Source organism: Hippocampus zosterae, chromosome 1, assembly GCF_025434085.1.
Source record: "Hippocampus zosterae strain Florida chromosome 1, ASM2543408v3, whole genome shotgun sequence".
Lineage (NCBI taxonomy): Eukaryota > Metazoa > Chordata > Actinopteri > Syngnathiformes > Syngnathidae > Hippocampus > Hippocampus zosterae.
Genome location: NC_067451.1, coordinates 12,036,814 through 12,064,787, shown reverse-complemented (window position 1 = coordinate 12,064,787; position 27,974 = coordinate 12,036,814). Strand labels below are relative to the sequence as shown.

The window sequence follows — 27,974 nt, the reverse complement described above, 5'->3', positions numbered from 1 at the left end:
GAGACGAAAGGCGATGGTAAAATTGTCCTTCTTACTTGCCGTAACTAAGTCACGTGACATTGTCAACATGGCGTCTCACGACGTCCACGTCCGAATATGCGAGCAAGAAATATTAAAATATGACCTGGAAGTCAAGGCTCTCATTCAGGTGCGAATTTTGAGTTAGCGTTATTAATTGGCGGCGTGTCAGAATATGGTTGGTCTATAATCTTTTCATTTCAGGGATGTTTTTGTGAAGTTTGTGCGACTGTATGATGACGAGTTAACTACGTGGGGGGCAGGGGGGCATATTTAATACAGCGGCAGCTGTAACAAAGCGCTTAACAAAACAGTTAACATAAAGTAAAATAATAAACACAACACATAACATAAAACCTCCAATAGTCGTGCAGTCCTAACCACTTTTCCGTCACACGCTTTGTTGCTTGAAGCAGTTTGGATGAAAGAGGAGAGAATTAAAATATGGACTATTATTTCAACTGTAAAGAGCTTTTTTTTTTTTTAAATTGGGAATTATTTCTGCTTTCAGTTGCGTGAAACAGCTCATCTAAATCGACAGCGACAACGAAATATTCCAGAACGATTAAAACGTTCCCTATAAGTTGTACCAGTAATCTTTTTTCATCCTTTTTCATTTTCATCTTCCTAATGGCTTATATCTTCACTAGGGTCGCGGGGGGTGCTGGAGCCTATCCCAGCTGTCTTCAGGCGCTAGGCGGGGGACACCCTGAACGAGTTGCCAGCCAATCGCAGGGCACACAGAGACGAACAACCATTCGCGCTCACAGTCACACCTAGGGACAATTTGGAGTGTTCAATTTGCCTGATATGCATGTTTTTGGAATGTGGGAGAAAACCGGAGTACCAGGTGAAAACCCATGCAGGCCCGGGGAGAACATGCTAACTCCATACAGGGAGGCCGGAGCTGGAATTGAACCCAGTACCTCTGCACTGTGAAGTCTACGTGCTAACGACTGGACTGCCCGTCCGCCCTCTTATGATCCTTTTATGGTAAAGTAATTGGTTGATCCAGCTTGATATCAGAGGAACAAATGGGATGTGTGATAATCGGCAGTTCTGAGGCTGTTCGAATTTTGACACCGGCTTTACTGTGTGAGGTTTGCATGTTCTCCCCCCATACAACTTGTGTGGGTTTAACTTCAACGCGAATGCTAAATTCTCTATAAGTGGTCGTGTGAGTGTGAACGGTTGTTTGATATGATGTGCCTATCTGTGCAGGTTGCCCTTTAGACACATTGCCTCGATTGTGGCCTTATAACTCATCCCCTCATAAACTGCTGAGAGAAAATTTACGTTAAGTTTTTATTTATAAGCGTTTGCGCGGAAATGGGGCTGAGAGAGGGCAGGGCAGCATGAGCTGCGCAACGGGGTCAGAAGCGCCATAAAAGGGCATGCAAATCAGGGATTTGCAACCCCGAACAATTTAACTCCCTTACGCACGCGTTTACTGTCATTAAAACATTTTTTTAATTTTTCCACTATGTTCTATCTGGCTGTTATTTTTTCACATGTTCACATTCGCTGTTGCAGTAATAAAAATGGAATAAAGGATGCCTGGGATCGATCTATCCCTTACTGTTATTTGATAATGAACCTTTGTCCTCTGTTCTATTATAGCATGAGGCTGTATTCTTTTGCTGATAAAAAATGCCATGTGTCATGTTCTGCTAGGATATTAACGAGTGCAGAGGTCCTCAAAGCAAGTTGACAGAACTCAACGCTGACGTGAAGAAGAGTTTTCACAATCTACGATTGCGCATACAAGTGAGAAGTTCATAAAACACAGACTATTTGCATGTTCCATGTCATTATGTTTCATTGTCTCTGTGGCAGGATTTAGAGCAGATGGCGATGGAGCAGGACAAAGAGTCAGACAAGCTGGCCTTGATCAGTCAGGTAGAAGGACACAGGAAACAGATGCTGAGGTAACTTTTTTGTCCAACTGAAATATCTATCCGAGCTATTATTGAATTACTACACACTACTGCCACATTGCAAAAATATGAATGGTAAGTTAAATGAAGGCACTAAATTGTCCAAGCATGCGTGTGAGTGGGAATGCTTGTTATTCTATGTGTGCCCTGCCAGCGACCAGTCCAGGGCAGTGGCGGTTCTGGATCAATTTCACTGAGGGGGCCGGGCTGGGGCTTATATATTGATCCTGTTAAATAAAAATTAAAATAAAAAGGGAGACTAAAAAGTTACACAGACAAACAGGCGCACACACGCACACACACATACACACACACACACACGCAAATAGCACTCGTGTCGTGGTAATTTCCTTCTCTGCAGACTGCTTCTCATTTTCCTGCTCATTTTTAAGTGGTGCAGCGCACTAAATGTTCCCACTAGAATGTTAAATCACGCACTTTAGTTCCACCTTTCGCGTCTCGACTCGGCACGACTGCGTAATCTACGCTCGGAGGGGGGGGCCGCGGGGGCGGGGGCAGAATCGGTGCTACAGGGGCACTGGCCCCCGTTGCCCCCCCCCCCCCCCCCAACCGCCACTGGTCCAGGGTGCGCCGTGTTTCTTGGATAGGCTTCAGCTCACGTGCATCCCTAATGGGAACAATCCAGCCACCCATTTTGTAATCCGCTTATCCTCACAAGTGTCGCAGGGGGTGCTGGAGCCTATCCCAGCTGTCTTTGGGCGCTAGGAGGGGGACACCTTGAACCGGTTGCCAGCCAATCGGAGGGCATACAAAGACGAACAACCATTCGGGCTCACACTCACACCTATGGTCAATTTAGAGCAGGGGTGCCCATTAGGTAGATCCTGATCTACCGGTAGATCGAAGACAGGTCCCAAGTAGATCTGAAGAGTGTCTAGGAGAAAAAAAACAAACAACCATTTGTGTGTCTTTGTACATGTTCGTAACATATTTTTTTGTGTTCATGTACGCTGCACCCTAATCATCCTAGCAGTCTCATTTTCACAAAATAAATATTAAAAAAATAAAATAAAGCAGGTAAATCTTGAATTTACGGTGGCGCCTGATTACGTCACCGGAAGTTGTTAGAGCTCAGCAGTCTGCAATTGCAGCTTGTGATCAGAGCTGTTCTCTACGCTCTTATCTTTTAGCGTCATTCTTCTCATTCAGAGTTTGCTTCGTGTACAATTCACCGAGGGCACGGACAAAGAATAGGAATCTAGGAGGGTCTTTAAAATGGTACTTCTGAGCCATGATAGTTAACAGGCTACAAAAGTGCATCGCATGCCTCAGTTTCAGGCTGTTTCTCATCATGGCGAGCGTGTGTGTGTGTTCGTGCGTGCGTGCGTGTGTGTGCGCACACGTCGGTAAGGGTAGATCCCGTGAGGTTAGTTGATCGAAAAGTAGATCTTCGACCGAAAAGTTTGGGCACCCCTGATTTAGAGTGTTCAATCAGCCTGCCATGCATGTTTTTGGAATGTGGGAGGAAACCGGAGTACCCGGTGAAAACCCACGCAGGCACGGGGAGAACATGCAAACTCCACACATGAAGGCCGGACGGAGCCGGGATCGAAACAATACACCTCTGCACTGTGCTAATCTAGTCTACCATTGTGCCGCCCTGTTATTATTAATATTATTATTATTATTTTATTATTATGGAAAAGAGTATACACATAGGGGCAATCACTACAGAAAATTAAAGAATGGAATTTTTGTGACTTTTCTGCCCCAGTGCACACCTTCCAATGGCTATGTCCTGAAGGGACTTTGATGTGTGTGCGGTTTTTTTTTTGGCAGCAATCAGACTACCTGGAGGAAGTCCAACCTCGCCAGCAAATTGTCAATCGACAATATGGAGAAGCAGGCGCTGCTTAATGGAGCTGATAGCGGAGCAAGACAGAGGTGAGGGGACAGAGTGTCGCTTTCAGCGAACGCATCGGAGTCGGGTTTCAGCTGGAGCACATTGAAACTCGTCCAGCAGCACCACAATCCATTCCACAGATTGAGCTCCAGTTTCTTGCTCGTCAACTCCAAATTTGTGTCACAGCAATTAATGGACTTCAAATGGGTCATTTTATACTGCACAGACAATGTTTGAAGTATTATTTAAACAGTCCTATCTGTAGTATTGGTGTAGAAATAAGTTTGGCCCTCCGTCTCGAGAGAAAATAGCAGTTAAACAAAATGACTGACTTTTGAGGACATGTAATGTAGGTATTGTGTACATGCATGTGACGGAACAAAGCTATGTTTTTTTTTTGTCATTCACTGTCATATAAATGGAAAAAAGTTTACAGTTGTATAATGGCTTCTTACTGTTCGAGCGAATCTCTTCGCATTACAATGGTGCCGTCTACATTCCGTTGTTCGTTTGTTTATTGTTTATCTAAATACTGGAGGGTCCTCGGTTTGTGAGGGTTCTGTTTTTATTTCTTTTTTGCACTTATGGATTCAAAGTGGGTTTTTTTTCAACAAATACTGCATTTACGGTCATTATGATGTTTACTGCAATAGCGCAAGTTCAAATCGTGGTTTCATGGACACAATTTCCTTTTCTTATCGTATTATTTAGGAAGACCACCAAAGAAGGTCTGGCCCAGACATCCACAGACATTACAAAAAATCTGATGAGCATCAGTCGAATGATGGCCCAACAGGTTAATCAGAGCGAGGAGACGATCACGACACTAGGTTGGACCGAGTTCATTTCTTTTGTTTTTTTTCTTGTTAACTCATTCAGTACCAGCCAATCCTGGACCAAGTCTAAAAAGACATTTATAAACGTCTTTGGGAGTGAATGAGTTAATGATGTGATTAAGTATCGAATTCCTGGACTTTGAGCCAGTTGGTTTTACATTGTATTCAAATATTCGTCTCTGCCGTTTCCAGCAACTTCATCCAGGACCATCCAAGAGACCAACGATGAATTTAAAACCATGACTGGGACCATTCAACTGGGGAGGAAACTCATCACCAAGTACAACCGCAGGGAGCTGACTGATAAACTGCTCATCTTCCTCGCGCTGGCCCTCTTCCTCGCCACAGTGCTCTACATACTCAAGAAAAGACTCTTTCCTTTCTTTTGAGGTGTACGCGCCATGAAGGCATTCGAGTACTACTCCCCAAGTGAGCACAAACAATTTCCAACATGCAACCTCGCCGCAGCGAAACAGGGGTGAACTTATTGCCTAATGTGCGTCTTAAGCTTCTGTATGTGCAATCTGTTCTCTCAAGTCGCGCCAATATAAACCACTGGTGGTACAAAATCCACAACTGTACTCGAAAGCTAACGAAAGATTCATAAAGTACGGGAAATGAAAACAAGAATAAACCTAACGTTATCGATTTGTTTGAAAAATGAATCATTCAAAAAGTAACACTGCTTTCCGAGCCATGATGTGCATGCGACAGTGATGATCCTTCAGTTTCTCTCTTTCATGAGTCTTGTTGAAATTTCAAACACAATCTTCCTCCTGTTGCACTGTATGGCTCACATTGCACCTGTTACTCCTGCAAATTGAAAAAGCGCACATATCTTTGTCTCTGTGAGCGTACGTGAATGGCCGAGACAGCAGCACACATCCCTGTCTTTCTTCAGATAAGACCCGGAAAAGCAAACTCTGTCCTGACCGTTTTTCCCCTCTCCAATGTGGCTCGAGGGTGATGGTGCAAGATATTTTTGGTGTGTGGGGATTTGTTATCTGACGTTGCCTTTTCACCACCTCGTAGGAGAGCGTGACCAGGGGAGCTGCGTGACCTCGTCGCAACAGTCTCACATTGCCGTCATTTGAGATTTACTCGTATTTATTTGCGAGATAGTCACTCTGTATATGGACGGTCGAGATGTGTCATGGAGTTATTGAATGTGGGAAGATACACAAAGGAGGCGACTAAGTGTCATTCAGTGATGTAAAGTGGAAGCAGTTGGTTTCCCCGCGTCTTCCAACATGTTCCTATAAAGAAAGGTTCACTTTGACAGAGCATCTGGTTGTCTGAACTGTTTTTCTTTCAAGAGACCAATATAGAAAAGGGCAACTTACTGGCATTTCCGGAATGAGCAAAGACAAATAGAAGAATTACATTACTGTAACTTTTCTTTAATTGTGCTCTTTTTTTAAATACATCTCAGTGAGGTTTTAACAGTTATTGCACTGTATGATCCTAATTTAAATCTTACCCCTCACCATCCCAATCATACAATACTTATTTTACATCTTTAGTAGTGTTGTCCAGAAAGAACTTGAATCACGTTTTAGGGTTTGTTTGTTTTATTTTTAGTTTTTGGGTTAAGAGAATAAAAGTCTGTCCTTCATGAAAGTACGACTCAAGGGCATGTGGTGTACAGCTATGCATCCGTGCACCGGCTGCAGCCATTCAACAAGTTGAGTGAGTGTACATGTGGCTGACAGCAGGCTGTAAAATATGTAAACTACTAACAACCTTTTAACCTTATTTAAGCACATTGAATGAAGCCTCATAATAGCCACTTGAACATTTTAACTCGACACAAGCCATGTGTATGAGGGCTGAGCGTGGACACTTTCTTCTTAGTCCAATGGATGGGTCCTTTTGTCTTGATATACAAGTGTTTTTTTTTTCCCAAGAGTAATTTTATAATCGCCGAGCAGAAAAAAAAATATTGCAATACCTTGAATGGGATATTACGCCCATCATAGCATTGAGACCAACATACGACATTAAAACCAGCTGGGAGGTGTTTCTAATATTTCAGTTGCCTCATTTTACTTCATGTGAGAGTCAATTGCTGTTTGTATGATAAAGTGCAGTTCAACACCTCTACGCAATAATAAGCAGTACGTTGCTTGCCCGTTCACCTATTTCTTCCTTTGAATATTTTTACACTGCACGATCTAAAAACGTGTCAAAAAGACACACATCACATGTGTGTATTTCGTTTTATTAATTTATCATTAGGGTTTGCTCTCATGCCACAACAACCCATGACAATATCTTGTGTCACAAACAGGCATCGTTAAATATCCAAACAAATGAAAGAAAACGTTTCGACCCACGACTAATAATACTACTGCATGCCTTCGGTAGGTATAAGCCGACTACCAAGTCCTAATGCCGTGTAGCGAGGTTCCGCTGTTGGACGTGGGGAAGGTGGGTTGCACGTTGTTGAGCTCCCCGTGCACGCCGAAGTTCACGTAATTCCCGTTACTGGACGATCCCGTTTGCATGGCGGCTGCCGGATAACTGCACGCATAGTTTGTGCCGCAGACGCCGTTGGCGTAGCCGCTAAACTGCGGGTAGTTGTTGTAGGCGAAGTGGTTGACGTGAGCCACGCAGTAGGGCGGGTTGCACGGACTCGCCTCGGCCGCTACGCAAGGTTTGCCGTCCCGCACGAGCACCGGGACCGACACCCTCCTGGGGGGCGGCGGGAGGGACACCATTTCCAGGCTCTGATCCTGCCTCTGCCGCTTGCACTTGTACCTTCGGTTCTGGAACCAGATCTTCACCTGCGTCGGGGTGAGCTTGAGGACCCCCGCCAGGTGGTCTCTCTCCGGGGCGGACAGGTACCTCTGCTGCTTGAAGCGGCGCTCCAGCTCGTACACCTGCGCCTGGGAGAAGAGGATCCGCGGCTTACGGCGTCTGCGGCCCTTCGGTCGGTTCGGATCGTCGGGTTTCGTGCCCTCTGCGGCTTCGGCGGGAGGACTCAACTCTTCTAATTAGAAAAGAACGCACACAAAAAGAAGCCCGTTAGCAATAAGAAGAATGATCATGACAAAATAAGCGGTTGAACGTTTGGGATGGTGGATGTGGATGGATCGATAAGAATTGCACATAACCTGTACTTTTGTGGATGATCATCCATTGATTGCATAGATGAAAAAAATCAAACAAATAAATGGGAAAATATCGGCCAAAAAGTATTGAATGACAAAAAATTGAAAATCATTTGAAATATAATTAGTCTGTTTTGTAACGTTTTTCACCAGCAATTGTTCCGATTTTCGGCTTGTCCTACAAAATGTATGAAATTAAATGTGTTCATGTTTATTATTATCATTATTATTATTAATAATAACCATAATATTTTGTGTGCGTATTAACATTACCATTATGATCTAGATCTGGAAGAAAAACAAGAGACCATGCATTGCAAGTTTAAACATTGGGCCAAAATTTGAGAAATGTTTGGAGCCAATGCTGCTTGCTATGCTTATGTCATTGTCGTTTACAAAAAAAAACAACCTCGTCTTAACACCAGAAGTTTTTTTTTTCATTTCAAAGGTTTGTTGGCATCAAATGCTAATTTTGTAGAGGTCTCTTTTCCCCCACAGAACTGCATGTTGTAGCAAATTTGATGAACAAGTTCAGCGGGTTCAGGTTACTTTATTGGTCTAAGGGTCCCACTAAACATTACATTCAGAGGATTGTCACTACACCGTGTACTTTTACTTTTTATAACGTTGTCTTGACTTTCATAGTATTCAATTGCACTTTTTGTGAAAAGTCACCTACAGTTGACCTCTTGCATTATTCACTTCCAAGTAGCCAATAATATTGAAAAAAAGCATCATATGTTGTATAATAAGCTGCGCTTTGTTTTACAGTATTTGTGCAACATATCCTTGTTTTGTTTTTTGTTTTTTTTGTTGTTGTTTTGAATCACGAACTCACCTTTTGCATGTTTGTCACCGAACAAGCCTGACGCTCCCTCCTTCACTCCGTCCATCTGCGTCAGTGGTTTCCCGTAAACGGCCGTAGTGAATTTGGGCTCCTGATGGTGGAGATCCTCGTCAAACAGCGGGACCCCCGTGGACATGTCCCGCAGAGGCTCGTGCTTGAGACGGCCCAGCAAACAGCATGAGGAGGTTGGGGTAGAGGTGGTGGTGGGCGCGCTGCAGCAATCCATGCGAGAAGAAAGCTCCAAAGAAGACATGAGTTCATGGCTGTGCTCCAGGTTTAATATATCCTTGACAGAGAATGGAGTGGACGTGCTGGTGGGGCTCGAAAACATCGCCAGCAACTATTAAACTGTCATGCGGAAGCAACGCAAAGACGACAAGTGTCCTTATTCGTCCCGGCAATGTTTACCCGATTCAAGTATTGCTTTGGTATACCACACACACAGGTCCTCGGTGAAATCTTCAGTCATTTTGAACGACAAAGGCAGACACCTTTTTTTTCTTGGCCTCTCTCACTTGCTCGCTCGCTCGCGTTCGTGCGTAATGACGCACGAAGAGTGTGGGAGTAGGCAAGGGGGGGGGGGGCTGGGGAACCTTTTCAGCGTGGTCCCTGTGGTGTCATTCCAACTGACACGATTGAGTTCTGACACATGTTGGGCCCTGTGTTGTCATCCACGGCAAACCAAGTGAAACGCTTTACAATAAACTGCGCCACTCAACAGATCATTTATGAGGTAGGCCGATACACTGCACACGTTGTTGGCATTCCAAGTAAGGGTTGAAATAAATAGTCTGCCTTTACACACACAAAAAAACAGTGATAATGACACCGATATTCACTCATCGATGCGTTTATTGGTGTGGTTGTTAATTTCTGAATTTATGACGGAGGACTGCGCTTTTAACTGTTTGTAATGTTTCCCCCCTGCCGTAGCTGAGAAGACAGAAAGACGAAACCAAATATTTGAAATCCCCACAAGAGGGACCTGGAATGAATTAATCTTTTCCCCAGGCTCTCATTTGTTGCACTTGCAACTGCACGATGACAAATGCAAGAAAATTTTGGATTCAGTGACTTTCATTCATTTCATTGTTTGTACTGGATCATTAATTTAGGGGTGTTTCTAATAATTTGGTTAAATAAGAATCTTAAAATGAGCGTCTTTTATTGTTGCACGAAAAATGATTTTTGGAGTGGACAATTAGCATAAGTAAGAGGAAACGAATTCTTTATTCATTGATCGCTTCGTATTCTGCTGCATAATCATTAGAGGGGGTTTACGCAGTCAAAACAAACTAAAATCTGCCACAATGTCCTCACAGGGCCCAATAAGGCAACACTCTTCTGCCGTATTTGCTGTTTTTTTTTAATTTGGTTGTTTTACGTCCACGGCCGAGAAATACAATTTTTTTTACTGTGATTATCACTTCATGCGTGAACTCAAGTGATTGACACATTTCGTCGCGTTCCGGCCTCCGAATGATGTGGCTCCATCTGAATGCACAACCATATTATAAACACACCCCGCTTTAACCAAATAAAACAGCCAGATTCGAACATAGTGGAAAATATGCCGTAAAATTTGAGAGAATATTTTAATGACAACTTTATTTTTGAATATTCAGCGTGAATTGTGACCCGATCGAAGTACTGAATGTTTTGAGTAAACCGTTACGGGACTGATTGATGAAAAGGACACATTCGGTGGATTTTGTTTTAAACAAGTTTTAATTTTCGTCACATAAGCATTTTAGTGACCAGATTATTCGCCGTTTTGCACATTTCACTTTCTAATGACTTAATTTACAAATACTGTAGACCTATCTCAACAATAATATATCGTTTAATTGAATTTAATGACAGCATTTTAATGATCATTTTATATTTATTAATTTTAGTCCATGCTTGTAAAACATATGAAGCGTTCTATCCTGCCTTTAAAGCGCTCATTTTTGCCAAGGTGACCAAATGTGTCATTTTGCTCTGTGGGTCTAAATGGAATCGGAAGTAATGAATGTACTATGTACTTTAAAACAAATTATTGTCAGAGAATGTAAAATATTTGCAACGACAGTGGCAGTGTGTTGCGTTATTCTTGCGTTAATGAGACAAATAAGGTTTAATGTGCCTGCACACTTTGGGTGTCATCTCGTCGCTCATCGTGGACGAGGAAATGGGGCAGCCAAGAGGTCAAGAAATCGAGCAGACAAAAGGTTTGAACACGGAACCTGAAACCACGAGCTACACACTTCGCCGTCTGCCTCCGAGAGATGCTGGAGCCACTGTCGGTCTTATCTGGACGTGATAACAGACGACAACAAACCTGGGGACACACACACAAACACACGCACACACACACACACAAAACCACCTACACCCACCCACGCTGCCGGCCCAGTTATCCCACCGAAGTGTTATACGTGACACCCACAACCTAAACCATCCAATCAGCCTTCAATTCATTTGCCTTTGGCTTGTTTTACATTTGGGGTAGGACAAAATGGTCATGATGATCGGTGTCCTTGAATATAGATAATTAGTTAAATATCGAGCGCCCGCCCCCATCGAAAAAACCCAAATCAAAAATCTATGAGAAAAAAATAAATGAAGCAATGGGAACTATCACAATATATAACATTAAGATACAGATGTTATGAATTTTCCCCCTGGTTATGATAAAAATATTATTTGCTCGTTTTTTGAATTAAAAGCTATGACTCTACATATCCTTTACAAACTGCTTTTTATAAACAGTATTTTTGCACATCGAGCGCGCGCACACACACACACACACACACACACACACACACTTAAATTATCTGACACGCATTTATTTATTTATTCATTCTTTTATTTCGTGTTACCACAACAACGTAGTTCAACGAAAAGCTAAAGCGCCCAGTCACCATTTTGTTAACTATACAGTGAAAAAAAATGTAGGAGAGAAATGTAGGCTACTCAAATCTTGAATTTAAAAATGGCCCCGCTTTTTTGTACGCCAATGAAGGTACTCCGATTACTTTACACCCACAATCTATTGGCAAATTAACCAATTAGAATCAACAAAAAGTCCTAATTGAGAAGTCAGACGTGTGCAAATTGTGTGCACTGATGTGTAAATCGTATGTCCTGCTGTCACTCTGTATGCGTGTGTGCATGTGAGTGGGCGTGCGTGTGTGTACGAATCGGGCTACTTAATGCGAGTGGAGACTGTGCCAGGAGACAGACAGTATTATCGTTTGTTTTATCTGCGGCGTTTAGCGCAGCCACGGGCTAAATGGGTCCCCCTGGCTCCGACCAGGACGGTGTTTATAGTTTTAAAGACTATTTGTGCGCCTCCGCAGCTGATGAATGGACGTGGAATCCTTCCGAGGCGCACTGAGAGTCAACACTGTCCTAATAATTGGCCCAATAACGTAAACCCGAGACGCTGTCCACATTTTCGCTCGTCAAAAGTGCCAAACTCGCAGCAAGCATCCGTTCGAGACGTGCACAAAATGAAATATTTAGTTGTTAGCTGCCTTGTAAACTGTTGGAGCGACTGTAAATTGAACGTCTGGCATGTGTTTCATTTCCCCAATGCTTCGTCCCCTTTGACCTGTCTTTCTGCAGCACATCCCCGGCTCAGATAAAGATGCAGATAAGCTTGCTTAAAAACTTCCGCCGCGCCAATGCGTGGGTATTTTAAAACGAGTTTGTGTGTGCGCGCGCGCGTGTGTGCGTGTGAGCGTGTGTGCGTGTGAGCGTGTGTGTGTGTGCGTGTGTGTGTGCGTGCGTGTGCTTGAGCGTGTATGTGCTTGAGCGTGTTGGTGTGCGCACGTGTGAGGGCGTGTGGCATTTACTGGTTGTCACACGTTACATTTTACTCTTGCACGTACAAAATAGTAATGAGAGTATATTGTTTTTTCAGTGAATTTGTTAAAAAAAAAAACAACAAACAAACAAACAAAGAAAAAAATTGGATAATGTTACCAAAAAAATGTTGCTGTTACTCAGTCACCTTACTAGCCTGTATGTATCTTCATATACTTTGGACACTGGCCCCGAGTCAATCTATGATAGTTATTCAACAAATATAGGATGACTCACGGGCGGTTCAAAACTGTTTTACCTGGGGTGGCGAAGGGTGGCAAGAGGTTCAATTGGGTGGGTGGAGGTCCTAATCCACCCACAAGAATGCAAATGCGCACGCACACACATTTCAAATTCAGGTTTCATTATCTGCATTAATCGGAGACATTTTATGCATGGCACGTGAATAACATACACTGAAAAAAAAGTGTTAAAAAAATGGAGTGTTGAATTTATTCCATTTAATTTCATCAAGTGGTTGCCCGGAATAAAATCATCTGGATCTAGATACAGTTCTTTCTGAAACATTTATTTTGTGCAATGAAACACTTTGTCCTCCCCCCACCACCCAATTTTGCTGCTGTAGACTGCAAATTTCCCCAGTGTGGGACAAATAAAGGTAATCTTATCTTATCTTTTTAATTAGCGTATGCTTCCAAATCTAGATGAGTGTATTGTGTGCAGGCAATTGACAAAATAAAATTCAACACACCATTTTCCTCAGTGTAGTTTAATGTTAGGCACTGACCCAGTTCGTGCAGGTTATGCAATAACTACTCTCACCTTGGGCTGCCACAATCGATTATTTGGCTAGCGGACAGTTTAGATCATATGGAAATGGAAGCATACCGCACCAGCAAGCAGCTGCTCGTATATAACCATCATTATCCTACAGCCTGAGTTCTTCAAGGTAGGTACAAACTTTAAAAACAAGATTTAAGACTATGATAATAATACATTCAACTTTTCATCTTGTATCGGCATTCTTGTCATGTTTGGAAATGGCGCTACTGAGGCCTGAACATTTTTACCTAAATGGTGAGTGCCCTTCCTCTTGTCTGCTTGAAGCAAAGTGAAGTCACTCCAGCCAGCGTACAAACACGGTGAACACGCAGGCCTGAGACAAGCGGCACATCGGGATATTTCAGATTTGGGCTGAAATAGTGTAAACCTGATTGCACACACAAGACAGGTTAGGTCTGTTTCTGTCAGCCATCAGCGAAATGGTCACTACTTGACCCCCTTAGGGACGATTATGGAGACGGAAGAAAACCCACTTCTCTCCTTGCTTAGTCTGTTCTTTTAAATGCATGTAAATAAAAAAAAAATCATCCTCCGTCCCAATTCATCGTACATAAGATAATAAAACCTTTATTTGTCTCACAATGGAGAAATTTGCATAGACATACGGTATACTGTAAGAAATTTCTTCAAATTTATGGCGAGTTTACAGCACTATCTTCCAGAACCCCAGACATGAAATGGAAAAAAACCGAAATACATTTCTCATACGAACTAGAAACGTTCTCGCCCTAAAGAGAAAGCTTTTTATCCTAACGGGGGAAACTATCTTGCCCTTACGAGAAACTCTTTCATCCTATGAAACAATGATCCTCACCTGACTTTCATTTAGTTGGTCGACGACACTATTTTGATGTAGTTGAAGATAAACTAGCATTCACAGGGAGCTAGCTCACGTAGGAAAATAAGCTAGCACTCGTGGGGAAAGACGTTTCTCATTAGGACGAGACCGTTTTCTCAATAGGATGAAAAACGTTCTCATCCTAACAAGAAAACTTATTTCTTTTTGGTTTTCCATGTCACTTTAGGGGCTCCAAAGTATCTTACTGGCTTTTACAATAATTGTAAAATACTGTTAAAAATTCATCCAAAGCTTGCAAATTAACAGTTAAATCAGTCAGTTAACAAGAACAAAAATAACTGTAATTTAATGGCACAAAACTGTCAAGATTCTGTTGATGTGTGTCTCCAGCAGTTGACAGAGGGGGGCATTCCCTCCAGCGCGCACACCTCCTGACAATGTTCATATTTATCCGCCATGTATTTCAGGACTGTCAAGCTGCCAAGCTTTTGTCGGATTATTCCTCATGACTTTGTCTCCAAGTGTTGAAATCTCCAGACGATCTTTCTTGTTCACATTTTTTTTTGTATTTTCTCGCCTCATTTTTGCATTCTTACTAGTAAGCATTATTTTTGTGAAGTTTAGTTTCGGTTATGTAACCTTTGGGTTTTGGCTATCTTCTTGTCTTTTCATGACTAGCTATTTTCCTTTAACATTTCCCTGACTAGTGCAAGCGTTTTTTGGTTAGTTTTGTTTTTCCCTGGTTATTGTAACTGGCGTCATTTGTTATACTTTGTCGGTCTTGCCTTTTTTTGGTCTTTATAAATGGACACATCTTTCCTGCCAGGGCAGTGATCTAGTTCGGCGTGTTTGTGAATTTAGGAGACAGGCAATGCCTCACTGGGCGTTACTGCCCTGCCCCCATGCTGCATCTCTCAATTAGGTAACAAAAAGTAGATTGCCTGACTATAAGGTGGTGGCTTTGGCAGGGCAGGTGCCCAAATGTGATTTTGGTGCATTTATTTGAGGCGCAGGCAGCTTCGGTGCATCACATGACAACAGCGTGGGACAATCCCTCTGAATCATTGTAGAAATCAATTCATTGAATGAATGATAATCATTATCAATCTAAAAATATTTTAATAGCACCCCTGTCAGTATGGGCACGCTTCACACACACCGGTGTACGATTGGGAGGTGCGAGGCGGTCTCCGATTCCACGTCTCACACACACACACACACACACACACACACACACACACACACACACACACACACACACACACGACTGACTACATCATCCGTTTAAATTTCCATACCATTGTCATGCATGTACTGCACCAGGTTTAATTTCTGTTTGTGGAATATAAGCATGGCATACTTGGGCGTAAACTCTGTATCACCCTGATTTTGATTCAAATGAAGGATGCCGCTAGGATTTGGCCGGAAAAACCTTACGTTGCATCCCCTAATGGGGCACAAAGGCACAAATGCCACGTTACATCCATTTTCACTGAGTTAAATGAAGAAAACTCCACCAAAGATTAATCTGTGCTTTGCCCTAGACTTGCGCCAAAATGAAAATAGGGCCCAACGGACATGGCATGTTTGTCATACATTTAGGAGTTAGAAAGTACACAGTCTCATGTGGCCCCCTCTTTCAAATTCCCTGACATGTGTCACCGGGAAATATATCCTTCAGCACTCAAATCTCCGAGCCCTCTACAAACGTCAGGTTCCTGATTTATGATGTGGGGCCCAGATTTTGTTGCCATGCCCCTGCACACAGCGGTGGGCAAAGATTCATGCTGGACAGCCATATTCATTAATTAATTGGGAAAGTGTTGCAAGCAGAGCATGACAATTGTTTATCTGTTTCAGCCTTTTAAAAAATTATTTACCTTCATAAAGCTGTAATATTCTGACGAGGGCCTGAGCACCCCCGGAGTTCATAACCTTGATTCACACCTATCGTGTTGCGGCAAAGGTCATCCCCAAGTCAGCCAATTTAACATTTATCACAATGTACTGCTGTAATTTGAAGTATCCACTGATCTGGAGTCAGGTTGTAAGAGAAAATGGACTGCGACAGCTATGTGAAGTGCCATCTGTCTGTGCATCATTTGCTTTGTGTGGGATGCAGCCAGCAGCATCGGCTGCCATGTACGCTTTTCACACACTTGCCAGGTCATGGCCGTAGTTTGGCAAGACTTCACACAGGACTCTGCCGAGTTGAAGGTGTTGTTTGGGGCCCTTTGGGGAGCGGACAGGATGACTTTCACCCTGCATCTGCTTTAGTTTTGTCTACGTCCTCCTGCAGCTGACGTTCGAGGTTAGTAGTGGAATACCGCACTGTAGATTATGAGCTGCTGAGTGAACTTCAAGGGACAAATTGTCCAACTGTTGACATATGCAGACAGGATATTCAACGGGGATTTATAACAAAAGTAAAATGCCTCTTTGGTCACAGAAAATAATTATTTTTAGGTAAAATATGCCTCTACAGCAGGGCTGTCAAACTCGTTTTCCTTGGAGGGCCGTTATGACTGTGAAAACATTTAAAGAAGTCAAGAATAACAATATCTCTCTTATTTATTACATATGGGAAGTTGAAAGTTTGGTCCAGATTTCAGTAATCATGGTAGAAGTTGACATGTTTGATTTGCTTTCGCGGGCCACATAAAATGATGTGGCGGGCCAGATCTGGACCCCGGCCCTTGAGTTTGACACCTGTGATCGACAGGAAGCAAGAAGATTTTTCCACAATTGTTTCATTGGTTTCGATTACTTGCATTGAATGAAACAACTCCCATGATAATATAGCAAAAAGTAATTTGTTCCAGGGTCAAACTGTCACCAACATGAAACTACTTCTACTACGAATACAAGTAATGTTTTCAGTCGTGACAGTGAGTCAAATCGGGTGCGAGTATGTCGCTGCTTCCTATTTGGTGGTTACCATGTGGTTTTCATTGAAGACAAAAACACCCATTCACACGCACACACAAACACACACACGCACAAACACACACACACACAAACACACACACACACAGACGCACACACGCAGGGCACACATAGACGAACACTGGCAATAATTTAAAGAAAAAAAAGTATTATCATGTAACATTTGTGTTTCAGGTGAAGTCAGGGCAATGTAAAAACGTGAAATCACACCATCAAAACCTAGTTAAAGGAAAGCATAGGCCTCTAACTACTACATCTCATTTTTTTTCACAAGTCATTTTGGAGAAGTAGGAGTCTTTTCAAGGATGAATATCGTCCTAGACTGACAAACATATCCATCCATTATTCGAGGAGCTCATGGTTACGAACGCTGCGGGTGAGGTGGAGTCAACTGTCTTCGGGCAGGAGGCGGAACTGAACTGTTTGCCAGTCAATCACAGATAGACAAAAATATTCACTAAAAATCAATGAAACCTCCTTTTATATTCCACATAAATGGGAGGCACAGTGGTGAGTGGTTATCCCGTCCGCCTCACAGTGCAGAGGTGCAGGGTTCGATTCCAGGCTCTGTCCCTCCTTTGCGGAGTTTGCACATTTACACTATTCCTGTGTGGGGTTTCTCCAGGTCCTGCGGTTTCCTCCCACATTCTGAAAACATGCACCATAGTTTATTTGAATACTCTAAATCAGGGGTGTCAAACTCACTTTTTGTCGCGGGCCACTTTAAAGTTACGTCTTCTGCGATTGGCTGGCAACCAGTTAGGGGTGTCCGAAGATAGCTGGTTTAGATAAGCGGCTCAAATAATGGAGGGATGTCGCACGATTGACTGTCTATATTTGAACATAATGAGCACGACTGTTATATAGAAAATAGATAGTTGTATATGCCTGGTTGTGAATGGACTCTGTTTACTTTCAGTCGAAATTGCTTTAGGCGTTCTCTGCACCAAAACTGCACTTCCTTTCATAGTTTTGCCCATAGAGCATAATAGTTTACATAGTGCACTTTTTACATTTTTGGGGTGGTTTTTCTGTTTGGTGAACACACACACTTTTTTTCTTTTTAATGTTTTATCTTTGAATGACTTGGCTCGGTAAAGGTTGGAAAACAGTGTACACACTTTGACCACAAGAGGGCAGCATCATATTATAATATGTTAAAACAAATGCAGTAAAATGTAAATTGATAGAGTCAATCCCAAATTTGTATGGATTAGGAAAAGTCTGTTCTTGTACAATATGTGATGTTACCACTCCTACACAATAGATACACAGAATGATAACCTATTCATACAGTACTTGGAAATTCAGGTAAATAGACCCGGAATCACAACGTAAGAGAGGTGGCATCACGACGTACAGTGGTGAGCACATCTGCCTCACTGTTGTAAAGCTTCCGTTTTCCTCCCAGTTCTCTGGCTTCCTGCCACATTTCAAAAAATGCATGTTAGGTTCTCTAAGGACACTAAATTGTCCATAAGCAACAGTAAAAAAGGTACTGTAATGTATTATAGTGACACAAAATCTGTGAAATGATCCATACCTGACGTGTTCTTTTAATATAGCCTCCATTGTCAAAGGGTGGAACGAACATTTTCACGTGTTCAACTACTTCAATAATTAATGTGACACTGCCTCTTTTTAAGTGAAACTCCCGCCTTTGACTCTTCCCTTTTTCTCTTGATGTCCATGTAGAGGTAAGTAATTTTACAGCTGGGAAAACCTTTTTGTTTTCATTTAAAAAGGTTTACGTATTCACTCTCTCTCTCTCTCTCTCTCTCTCTCTTTTTCAACAAATCATTAAAGTGCCCCCTTTTGATCCAGTCTACCAAGAAATGAAGTAGGCCCACCTGTTACAGACAAAAGGGCAAACATACTGTAATAATAAGGCTTGATTAGCAGGTCAGGCTTGCCACATATAGTTCATGGGGACATAAAGTTGAGCACTGGTGTCTATGCACATGGTCAAGGATGGGCCCTGTGGTTTCCATCATGTCTTAAGTCTCCGGACAAACACACACACTGTTGACTTGCTCCGCACCCATTTTCGCCACTCTTTAATTGGGTGGCAACCCCTAGTATTTAGAACATCGAACACGGTGTCGTCATCTTGGCACACGAACTGTCTCTGACAGAATCAAGTCTGTTCCAGCCCATTCTTCCCAGGCTTTGACAGCCAGGGACACTCACAGCATTGACACTCAACAAGATGTGAGTGGAACATGACTTGGCGGAATCCTCATAAATAGTAATACCAAAAAAAAACATGTACATTATCAAAGTTAAATTGAGAAGTATTTGGACAAGTTGGCATTGTTATTTTATCTATTTATTTATATATATCATTTTAATGACTTGGATGAAAATGCATCTCTAAGACATCACACAATTCTGTTTTTATTCTCTGAGTTGCTTTTCCAGGCTTTTACTGCAGTCACCATCACTTGATGCTTGTGTGTCACGCTTGCTGCCCAGAGTTTTTGTATCCAGTAAGCGAAATGAATGCATTATTGCAGGGGTAACCATTTTTTTAGGTGGTGGCAGAAACTGAGAGCTACTTTTTGTATACTGATTAAAGTGACGGGTTACCCAGTTTGATACATACTTCTGAAAGAACACATCTGCTCAAATTATTTTCAGTAATTTTATTATAATGTGTTATTATGAATGCTATGAATTTACTTTATGTGAAGGCAAACATAGTACTTTGTCAAAATAAATGGGAAACAGATGAACAGCAAGATGCAATACTTTATTATCATTCTTTTAAATCAATCTATGCCGATGATCACATTTGAAAATGATCCCTTTGCAACATTCTTAGAAAACCACAATGTCCCATCACTGCCAAGCTATTTTTAGATCACGCCCACGCTCTTTGGGGGCGCACCACGTTGGTGCTCCCTGATCTATTAATATCAGCCCACTGATTTAGCCATTGAAAAACGTTTATTTTTCTTTTCTTAGTAACAAGCTGCCAATAGACCTCAAAATTCACATTGTTTCTTCTGTCAGCAGCCGTTATCAGTAAACACAAGTGAGTTAATAAGCGGCCATACGTAGCTATGCCAGTGCATAGCCTTGACCATGTTTGACACATGATGCTTTGGATTGTAATCTGCTCCTTCACTTCTCCATATGTTGACTCTGAAGTCATTTCTCAGGAAAACAATGTTGTCCTTTGGCCGATTTGGCCCAGTGTGTGCTTATATCCGAAAAGGATCAGAAACAAAGCAATCACATTGTTTGTATTACATCATGAAGTCAGTTACGAATGATTTCGGGAGAAATAGGTCAAACAAATTTCATGGCACATATTGCCATTTTAAGCCTGGCAGTTTCGTCATGAATAACTACTATCTGAACTTAAAGGAACATGCTTTTGAAGACAAAAGTGAAGGCATCAAAATCCACAAACTAACTTGTGAATGTGGCCACAATGAACGTCTGGCAAAACATGGGTATGACTTTGGTCTTGTCTGAGGATTCCAGATTTCAAGCAGTATTTTTGTCCCAGTAATAAAAATTATGGTAACTTAGTGATACTCGAACCAAATGTCCTTTATTCTGAAATGGTAAAAGGCGTGTATTTGTGAAACCTCATACACATCACTGTGATTTTAAATATCTTCAGTTTGTTATTGTCCAAATAGTGCACTATTGGACTTATCCATCCATCCATTTTGTGATCCGCCCATCCTGACAAGGGTCGCGGGGTGTAGCCTATCCCAGCCGTCTTCGGGCGGTTGGCGGGGGACACCCTGAACCAGTTGCCAGCCAATCGAAGGGCATACAAAGACGAACAACCATCCGCGCTCCCACGCACACCTAGGGACTATTTCGAGTGCTCAATCAGCCCGCCTTGCACGTCTTTGGAATGTGGGAGGAAACCCGAGTACCCGGAGAGAACCCACGCAGGCCCTTGGAGAACATGCAAACTCCACACAGGGAGGCTTAATCAAGCTTAAATCCGATACATAGATGCACAGGGCAATGTAAGGGAGTGAGCACCCTCTTCCTGTCACCTCTCACGGCTTGCTCTCTCTGTCTTCACTGGGGACTGTATGAGAGGGGTCTTTCAAATTGCCCCCTGCAACAAATTCATGATACAGCAACACACTGTTTCCCCAGCAGTGTGTGTGTGTGCGTGCGTAAGTGTGAGCGAGTGGTAAAAAGAGGGCAGGAAAGACAGAAACGTCACTCAGTTTGTGCATATTCGGGACCCCGCATAGAGAAAACCATTCATGATAAGTATTGGACCGATGGGAGCGGAGCAAGGGGGTAAAGGAGAAGGTGTGAGAGCGAGATGAGCATGCAGCACAGCTCGGCATTTGTTGCTTGGAAGCTCAATAAAGTCTGCTAGAAGTAAACAAGTGTATTTACTAGACAGATGTCCTCATGCACACACACGCACGCATTTACAACTTGGTCTTATTCAAGTTCGCAATCTTCCTGGAGCTCCAAGGCCTCATGCTACATCCAGGCCAGCTTATGAAATGCACTCAGGGCCAAGTAACAAAATCCTCTCTGTGGTATCTGCCAGTGAAGGCAGCCCCATGTTGACAGATGGGCACAGCATTCCTGCATCCGGGGCCATGCCAGCGCGCTGCCAGGAGCCATGGAGAGGCTCAAGCATTTCTTTGCACCTATGTGCTTCATTTCTGTGACAACCTGGAGGCGCGTACAACATGAGTTATATTCCCCAAATGCGCCTTCAAATTGCCACTTTGGGCAGTGATTGGTGCTCGTGAGGAATGAATATGCTCATGATGGGCCAGACGTGTCAGATTGAATTCAGTCTGCCATCACGGTGAATGGCAGCTTTGTCATCTTCATACCTCCTTGTTAGGATCGTTTCATGCAAACAAATCAAATGACAGCAAGACGTAAACACGTGTTCGCACAGAGCTATTTACAACCGCTTGCATAATCGGAAGAAGTAATAAAAGAGCTGTGTCACAAATTCTGCCTTTCCAAAGTCAACAAATGTTTACTTTTTTTTATCAGAGCTGCACGTCAACTTTTCAAGATTATTTTTTGGGGGGTTGATTTCAGATTTGCCCTTGTTTTTACTCTTGGCTGTAATGTTTTGTAATGTTATCACATCAAAGCCAGTAACCAACTCAAAAGCAGCTCAGCGGAACATCACCAAACCTAAGAGCTGCAGTTCATATTGTCTCTGCATTGATCCAGCGGGTTCGGATCTGTAAACACCAAAGCCGCTCCGCTTCCTGGCGATATGCAGACTCGTCACTCCTGTTGATGAAGCATGATGACTGTGGTGTCATCTGACAGCTGTGCATTGAAGTGCAGTGGTTTGTGTCGTGGGAAAAGAGCAGCAGAGAGAGGACGCATCCGTGAGAGGTCCCACTGCTGATGGTGCGTGTACAAAATGGATGATGAGGCTTCCCCCGGCAGCCTCACCGACTGTATCCTGCCCATCAGGAAGTTGTAGATGCACTGGCGGATTGACAAGAGAGACACTGAGCTGGAGGAGCTAGGAGGAGAGAGGTTCAGGGATGAGGCTGTTGAGTCCCCAAACAGGATCAAGTGTAGGTCCTTGTGCTGTCGAGTTGTTCCAAGATGAAGTGAACTCAAACTTGTGTTTATAAACTGAAGATGAAGTCGTTGTCCAGTCCGGACTGCCGATATACCAGGTTTCTTATGGACTGGGGGCAACGATGGGTTGTTTGAAGCAGTATAGGACTTCACACAGCTCCAAGGATCATTTAAAGACTGGATCCTGCTGACCAGCACAGACTCAATCATAATAATGTAGGAGGGGACACGTGGTCCAGCCAAGTAACTACGGTACATAGTTTTTTTTTTTTAGTTTTTTGTAGAAGTCGGGAAGGTTGACTCAGAAAACAACATCGATGGAAGGACCATTGTTTTTTATTTAATATAGTGCAGAAGTGTTGTCTCATATGCTGCGAGATCTTGGCTTTTATAAAAAGCAGGAATGGTAAGCGTGGCACTTTCAAACAAAACACGAATCCTTCGACCAAACATATCCACTGAAGTCAGAGGCTAGAGCATAAAAGAAAATTGAAGCAAGAGCCCAGTTCATACGAGCTCCACGAGTGACAGACCAACAAAGAGCAAATTAACGTTTCGTCCGGATAGCGTAGATTTTGGGGCAACGTTAGCAGACATGTTGTGACGTTTCAGTCGTTAATGAATGTCTCCAGCTGCCTGAATGTAAACAAAATCCTTTTTTGTCCCTTACTTGAAAGGCAAAATCCTCCTGTTCCGATTCACTTGAAAATTGCATCTTGCGGTGACCTTTTTGGAAGTCTACTGTATGCACTCAACTGTACATGGACACGCATGGGGACGTTTTAACTCGTTCCCCCGGCCCACTTAACCCGGTTCTGAATATTAACGGAGGTGGGTATTCTCAGACAGCCATGTCAATAAAAGATGACGCTCTGAACTGCTAATAATTTCAAATGTCTCTTCCTTGCAAAATGTCGCTGTGATGTTTCAAACGTTTGCCCTGCTGATCAATTGAAAGCCAAAATGAAGCTTTAGCATGGTCAAACTCAATAGCGTGACATTTTGCTCAACCATGCCACATTCTCCACACTCACGTCTGCGACACGCTACTTACACAGGACTTCATGGACACAATGTTCCAAAAGAAGGAGGGTGCCCTGCCAACTCCTGGGAGACTATGGGATTACAGTGATTACTCCTACAGTAATCACTCTATGGACTCGTGTGTGTGCACCAAGAGGAGGGGTTGGCCGGGTAGGGGGGTGGACGAACAGGAACACTGGAAAGTTTCACAGCAGAGGGCAAAAATACCAGGAAAACGTGAACGAGCTATTGACCTCTAAAATCATTGTTAAAACACGGTGTCCCCGTTTGGTAATTATCCTTTTCGGGAGAGATGAGGTCAGAGTGAACATTTAGCTGCAAACAAAATGGAATGATAATGGCAGTGGTGATGACAAGAATTGTCTGAAAGAAAAAGTCTGAAAGAAAGAAGAGACTGGACAAAAATGGAGCAGAGAAAGCGAGAGCGTGGCATGGGCCTCATCGCCGGGAACTGGGTGAGCTTCGGAAGTTTCTGGGATCTTGCTGTTGTGGATGTGCTGAGTGATTGGCGCGTCTTCACAATGCATCGATGCTTCAATGACCCGAGCCCTAACCGCTAAACGTAACTGGAAGCGCAATTGTAACCATCAGCTAACACTAACCCTAAACCAAAACCGTAATATAAGCCGATCCCTTCACGAAAATCGAACACTAACAATAACTCCAACGTTGACCGTAGCATCACCCCTACCTAATTCTAACCAAGGCCCGTAATCCGGCGGTAACCGCAAAAGATATCAGTTAGCCCTAGGCTCTAGCCACATCGAATGGCAGCGCTGCAGTGCGTGAACAACCGACAAGTCCTCGCCATCATTGTACTGAAGAGCTTTTGATTATTTTCACAGTTCCTGATCTTTTTTCTTCTCATCTCCATCTGAGTGAACTTGCCAGTGACCCAGCGAACTTGTATTCACTTGATTCTAACTTGGCAAGAAGCAATGCCGCTTCCAAACTTCTCCACCTGTCATGGGGTGGAGGAACCCGGGAAGTTGGGGAGAGGATCTTTCAGCTGTGACTTCCTTATCTTCCTACGGACGCATACCAGTTGACATCCCAGCTGAGCTCCGGAGATTTGACACGAAAAGCAAGACACAAAATCGGAAAAGAGGAGAAACAGCTGCACTGTGTCTGAGACTGAAATATCTCAGGCTGGACTACCATTGCAGACCGCCTCCCCTTCCTTCTATGCTCCTGTCAAATGTGCAGACATTCAGACCTAAGTCAGAGCAGATGAAGTGATAACCTGGCATTTAAAAAAAACCCTGTCATTGTCCTCTCTTTTGGTTCCGTAACTGGAGCATTTTATTTTATTTTTTCCAATGTCCGTGGTGGTGATTCCTCCCAATGTGTGCTTAATGTTAACACTTGGGTTGGGAGGAGAAGATGAAGAGAATAAGTAAAAATATGGTTGAACAACAGCACAGTATATCCTCACTCTAAGAATGCTTGGACTACAATTTGTAATGACATTAAACCGACAGTGTCGCTTACATATCTTTCTTTGACAGAAAGAGACAGAAAAAGTGTTTATTTACCCCAATAACAAGCCATAGCTAACAAAAAAAAAAGTGCATTATTGATAAAAATATTGTGGAGACCACTAGGAGTAGAAAGTTGTCTCCAGGGAAGTAAAACTCCAATAAGGAAGGCCAAAATACAGCACACAAGGAAAATACCAAATCGGCGCAAAGCTGGGGATCTAATAGCACCATGGCAAGGAATAAAATCTCTGGGAGCCAATTTCAAGTCCACCAGTGAAACCAGACAACTCACCAGGATGATTGGTGCTGACTTTCCGGATGCTTTTAACCTGTTTTTCTCCAGATATGACATGCCCTTGTCAGAAGAAGTCTGTAAACTAAGACAGTCACTGACATCTATAAATGACATGGAGATATCCAAGAAACAGGTCACAACCCTTTCTAAAAATACAAAACCAGGAATGGCTGCTGGCGCTGATGCTCTACTGTGGACTCTGACTGCACTAGTGCATCCATCAGCTGTGTGCAAGTCCTCACGACACTTTTTTCCCCCAAATATGCACAGACATGATGCAAGTGTTTTGAGAGTCTTTTATTGGCTGACCAAAAACCAAGTGGTGTCTGAATGACTTTATCAAAATGGCTTCCATAAAAATTGGAGTCCAGCGTAAAGTCACTGTAAAGTGTCAAACTCATTTTTGTGGTGTGCCTATTCTGTCCTACTTGTCCGTGTCCGAGACGTGAACAGATAGACAGATAGCGAACAATGAAAAAAGACCAAGGATCCACAATGTTGAGATGGAGCTTTAGTTTCTTTTTCCTTAGATTTTTGTAAAACTGTACACAGAAATAGAAACACAAAAAGGGGGATGTTTCACACCGTTCAAATTAAATGTCCCTGTGTCACCACTGTACATTGTAATGTTAACTTTTCAAAATGCAATATAAGCTTGGAACAGAAATAACCAAAATATGCACGGTTAACATTGAAAATAGCAACAACTAGCGTGCAGTAGCCCATATGCTAATATGGATAGCCAAGCGCTAATGTAGCATAGCAAAAACGGACGAAAATCGTTCTTAATATTGCACATTTCCAATGCTGAAACTGAAGCAACGGTTTGGTAGATATCATGAAAGTGCAGTCTAAACAGGGTTCAACTTACAGACGATGCTTTCCAAGGCATATACTCAAGAGGAAAACGAGAAACGATGACAAATCATGAGGTCTTCACTGGACTAGGAACTTCCGCTTTGTGTTACCAAAATTAAAGTGTCGTAGAATCTAACCAAATACGCAACATGACAAGGTACTTCCGGTTTGTTTTGCCAAAATTAAAGTCCCCTCAAATCTAACGACAAACGGAACATGACAGTGCCACTTGAGAGCGAGGTCTTTCCTCGGAGAGCCGTTATGACAATGAACCACAAAAATGTTTAATTGTTTGACAATTATTCTTCAAGAGAGCGTCAACATGGTAACAAAATGATTGCAAAATCTCAACATTATTCATTACTCATGACAATTTCACATTTCTGTACAGCTTTTAGCAAGGTTCGTGCAAGTTGACACACATTGTTTTCTTTTGGGGGGCCACATAAAATGACGTTGCGGGCCCGATCTGGCCCCCAGCCTTGAGTTTGACACAGTACTATAAAGTCACTGTAAAAGTGAAATCGTAATGAAACCGTCCAAAACAGGCGTGCGATTGTACACTGTACCCTAAGCATTCTAATCGTTTCACTTTCACACACACACAAAAAAAAACAATTTAAAAATAAAATAAAATAAAAAAAGCAAGCCACCTCTAACTGACAGTGGCACGTGACCTACATAACGGGAAGTTGTTAAGGGCCATCAGTCTGCAATAGCAGCTTGCGAACAGAGCTGTTGCGATGTACCTTTTTTTTTTTCCCTCATTCAAAAATTGTTTCATCTGCAACTCACCGATGGCGCTGGCAAAGAATGAGAATAAGGAACACCTGTCGCAGCATTTTAAAATGGTACACGTGAGCTACGATATGACGTTCATGCATTAAACATGCTGCCAAGGTGCGTCCCATGCCTCCGCGTCAGGTTTAAGGTAGGCAGTGATTATTTCCTTTTCACAAACTCAGTGTTGTCTTGTATCTGCTTTGTTTTTCTGTTTCATTCATGTTAGTGGCTGTTACAGCTGTTGCTTATCATGACATGCGTGCGTGCGTGTGTGTATGTGTGCATGTGCGGTAAAAGGTCGATCATGGGGAGCTAGGTTGGCTTGAAAAGTAGTTCTCAGGTCAAAAAAGGTTGAGCACCCCTGCTCTAGATACATCACACTTGTTTGAAGACAATTGTGGAATCCTGGACTTGTAATTATGACACGAGACTGAGGCGAAGAACTATGCAGGACTGTGGCACGCTAAACTCTTGCAGGCTGGGACAATCCATTTCCCTTTCATCCCAGCTAGCGAGATAACTCCCTCAGCGAGCTGAAAACCGATCACCAATCCAATCAGAAGATGGAGTATTATATCTATTTAAACTAGAGCTGTCAGTTTAGTGCATTTTTATTGGCATTAATTTAAATGAATTTTAACGGGATTAAAATTTTTCTCGCGAGATTAACGCGGCACACGTCACAAGCGGATGTTACGTTGCTCTATAAATACACCAGAAACAAAACAACAAGCGCTGCAGCAGTCCACGCCCATGTCCATTTTGCCAGCCACGGCAGCGTGAGACACCGAAAACGGATACTTAAAGAGTTTATGAATGGAAAGTTTACTTTTAAAAAGTTGCCATATTGCTCCACTCACAAGACCAAAGTTATCTGTTCTTCTCTCTCTCTCTGTATCATACAGGTATACGATGTATGCCACTGACGCGATTGTTAC

The 27,974-nt window shown here is 42.8% G+C and overlaps 2 protein-coding genes across 2 annotated transcripts; one reads left to right on the top strand and one right to left on the bottom strand.

Moving 5' to 3' along the window:
- The first annotated feature begins 44 nt into the window (after positions 1–44).
- Positions 45–5,941, top strand: bnip1a (BCL2 interacting protein 1a). The gene is made up of 6 exons (XM_052053384.1): positions 45–148; positions 1,693–1,785; positions 1,855–1,946; positions 3,756–3,860; positions 4,531–4,649; positions 4,848–5,941. Exons 1-6 carry the CDS (start codon positions 68–70, stop codon positions 5,042–5,044), a joined length of 687 nt encoding a protein of 228 aa, XP_051909344.1. The 5' UTR covers positions 45–67; the 3' UTR covers positions 5,045–5,941.
- A 660-nt stretch (positions 5,942–6,601) lies between these two features.
- Positions 6,602–9,129, bottom strand: nkx2.5 (NK2 homeobox 5). Its single transcript, XM_052054510.1, has 2 exons — positions 8,607–9,129; positions 6,602–7,647 (listed from the first exon to the last, which is right to left on the bottom strand). Exons 1-2 carry the CDS (start codon positions 8,944–8,946, stop codon positions 7,034–7,036), a joined length of 954 nt encoding a protein of 317 aa, XP_051910470.1. The 5' UTR covers positions 8,947–9,129; the 3' UTR covers positions 6,602–7,033.
- Between the last annotated feature and the right edge of the window lie 18,845 nt (positions 9,130–27,974).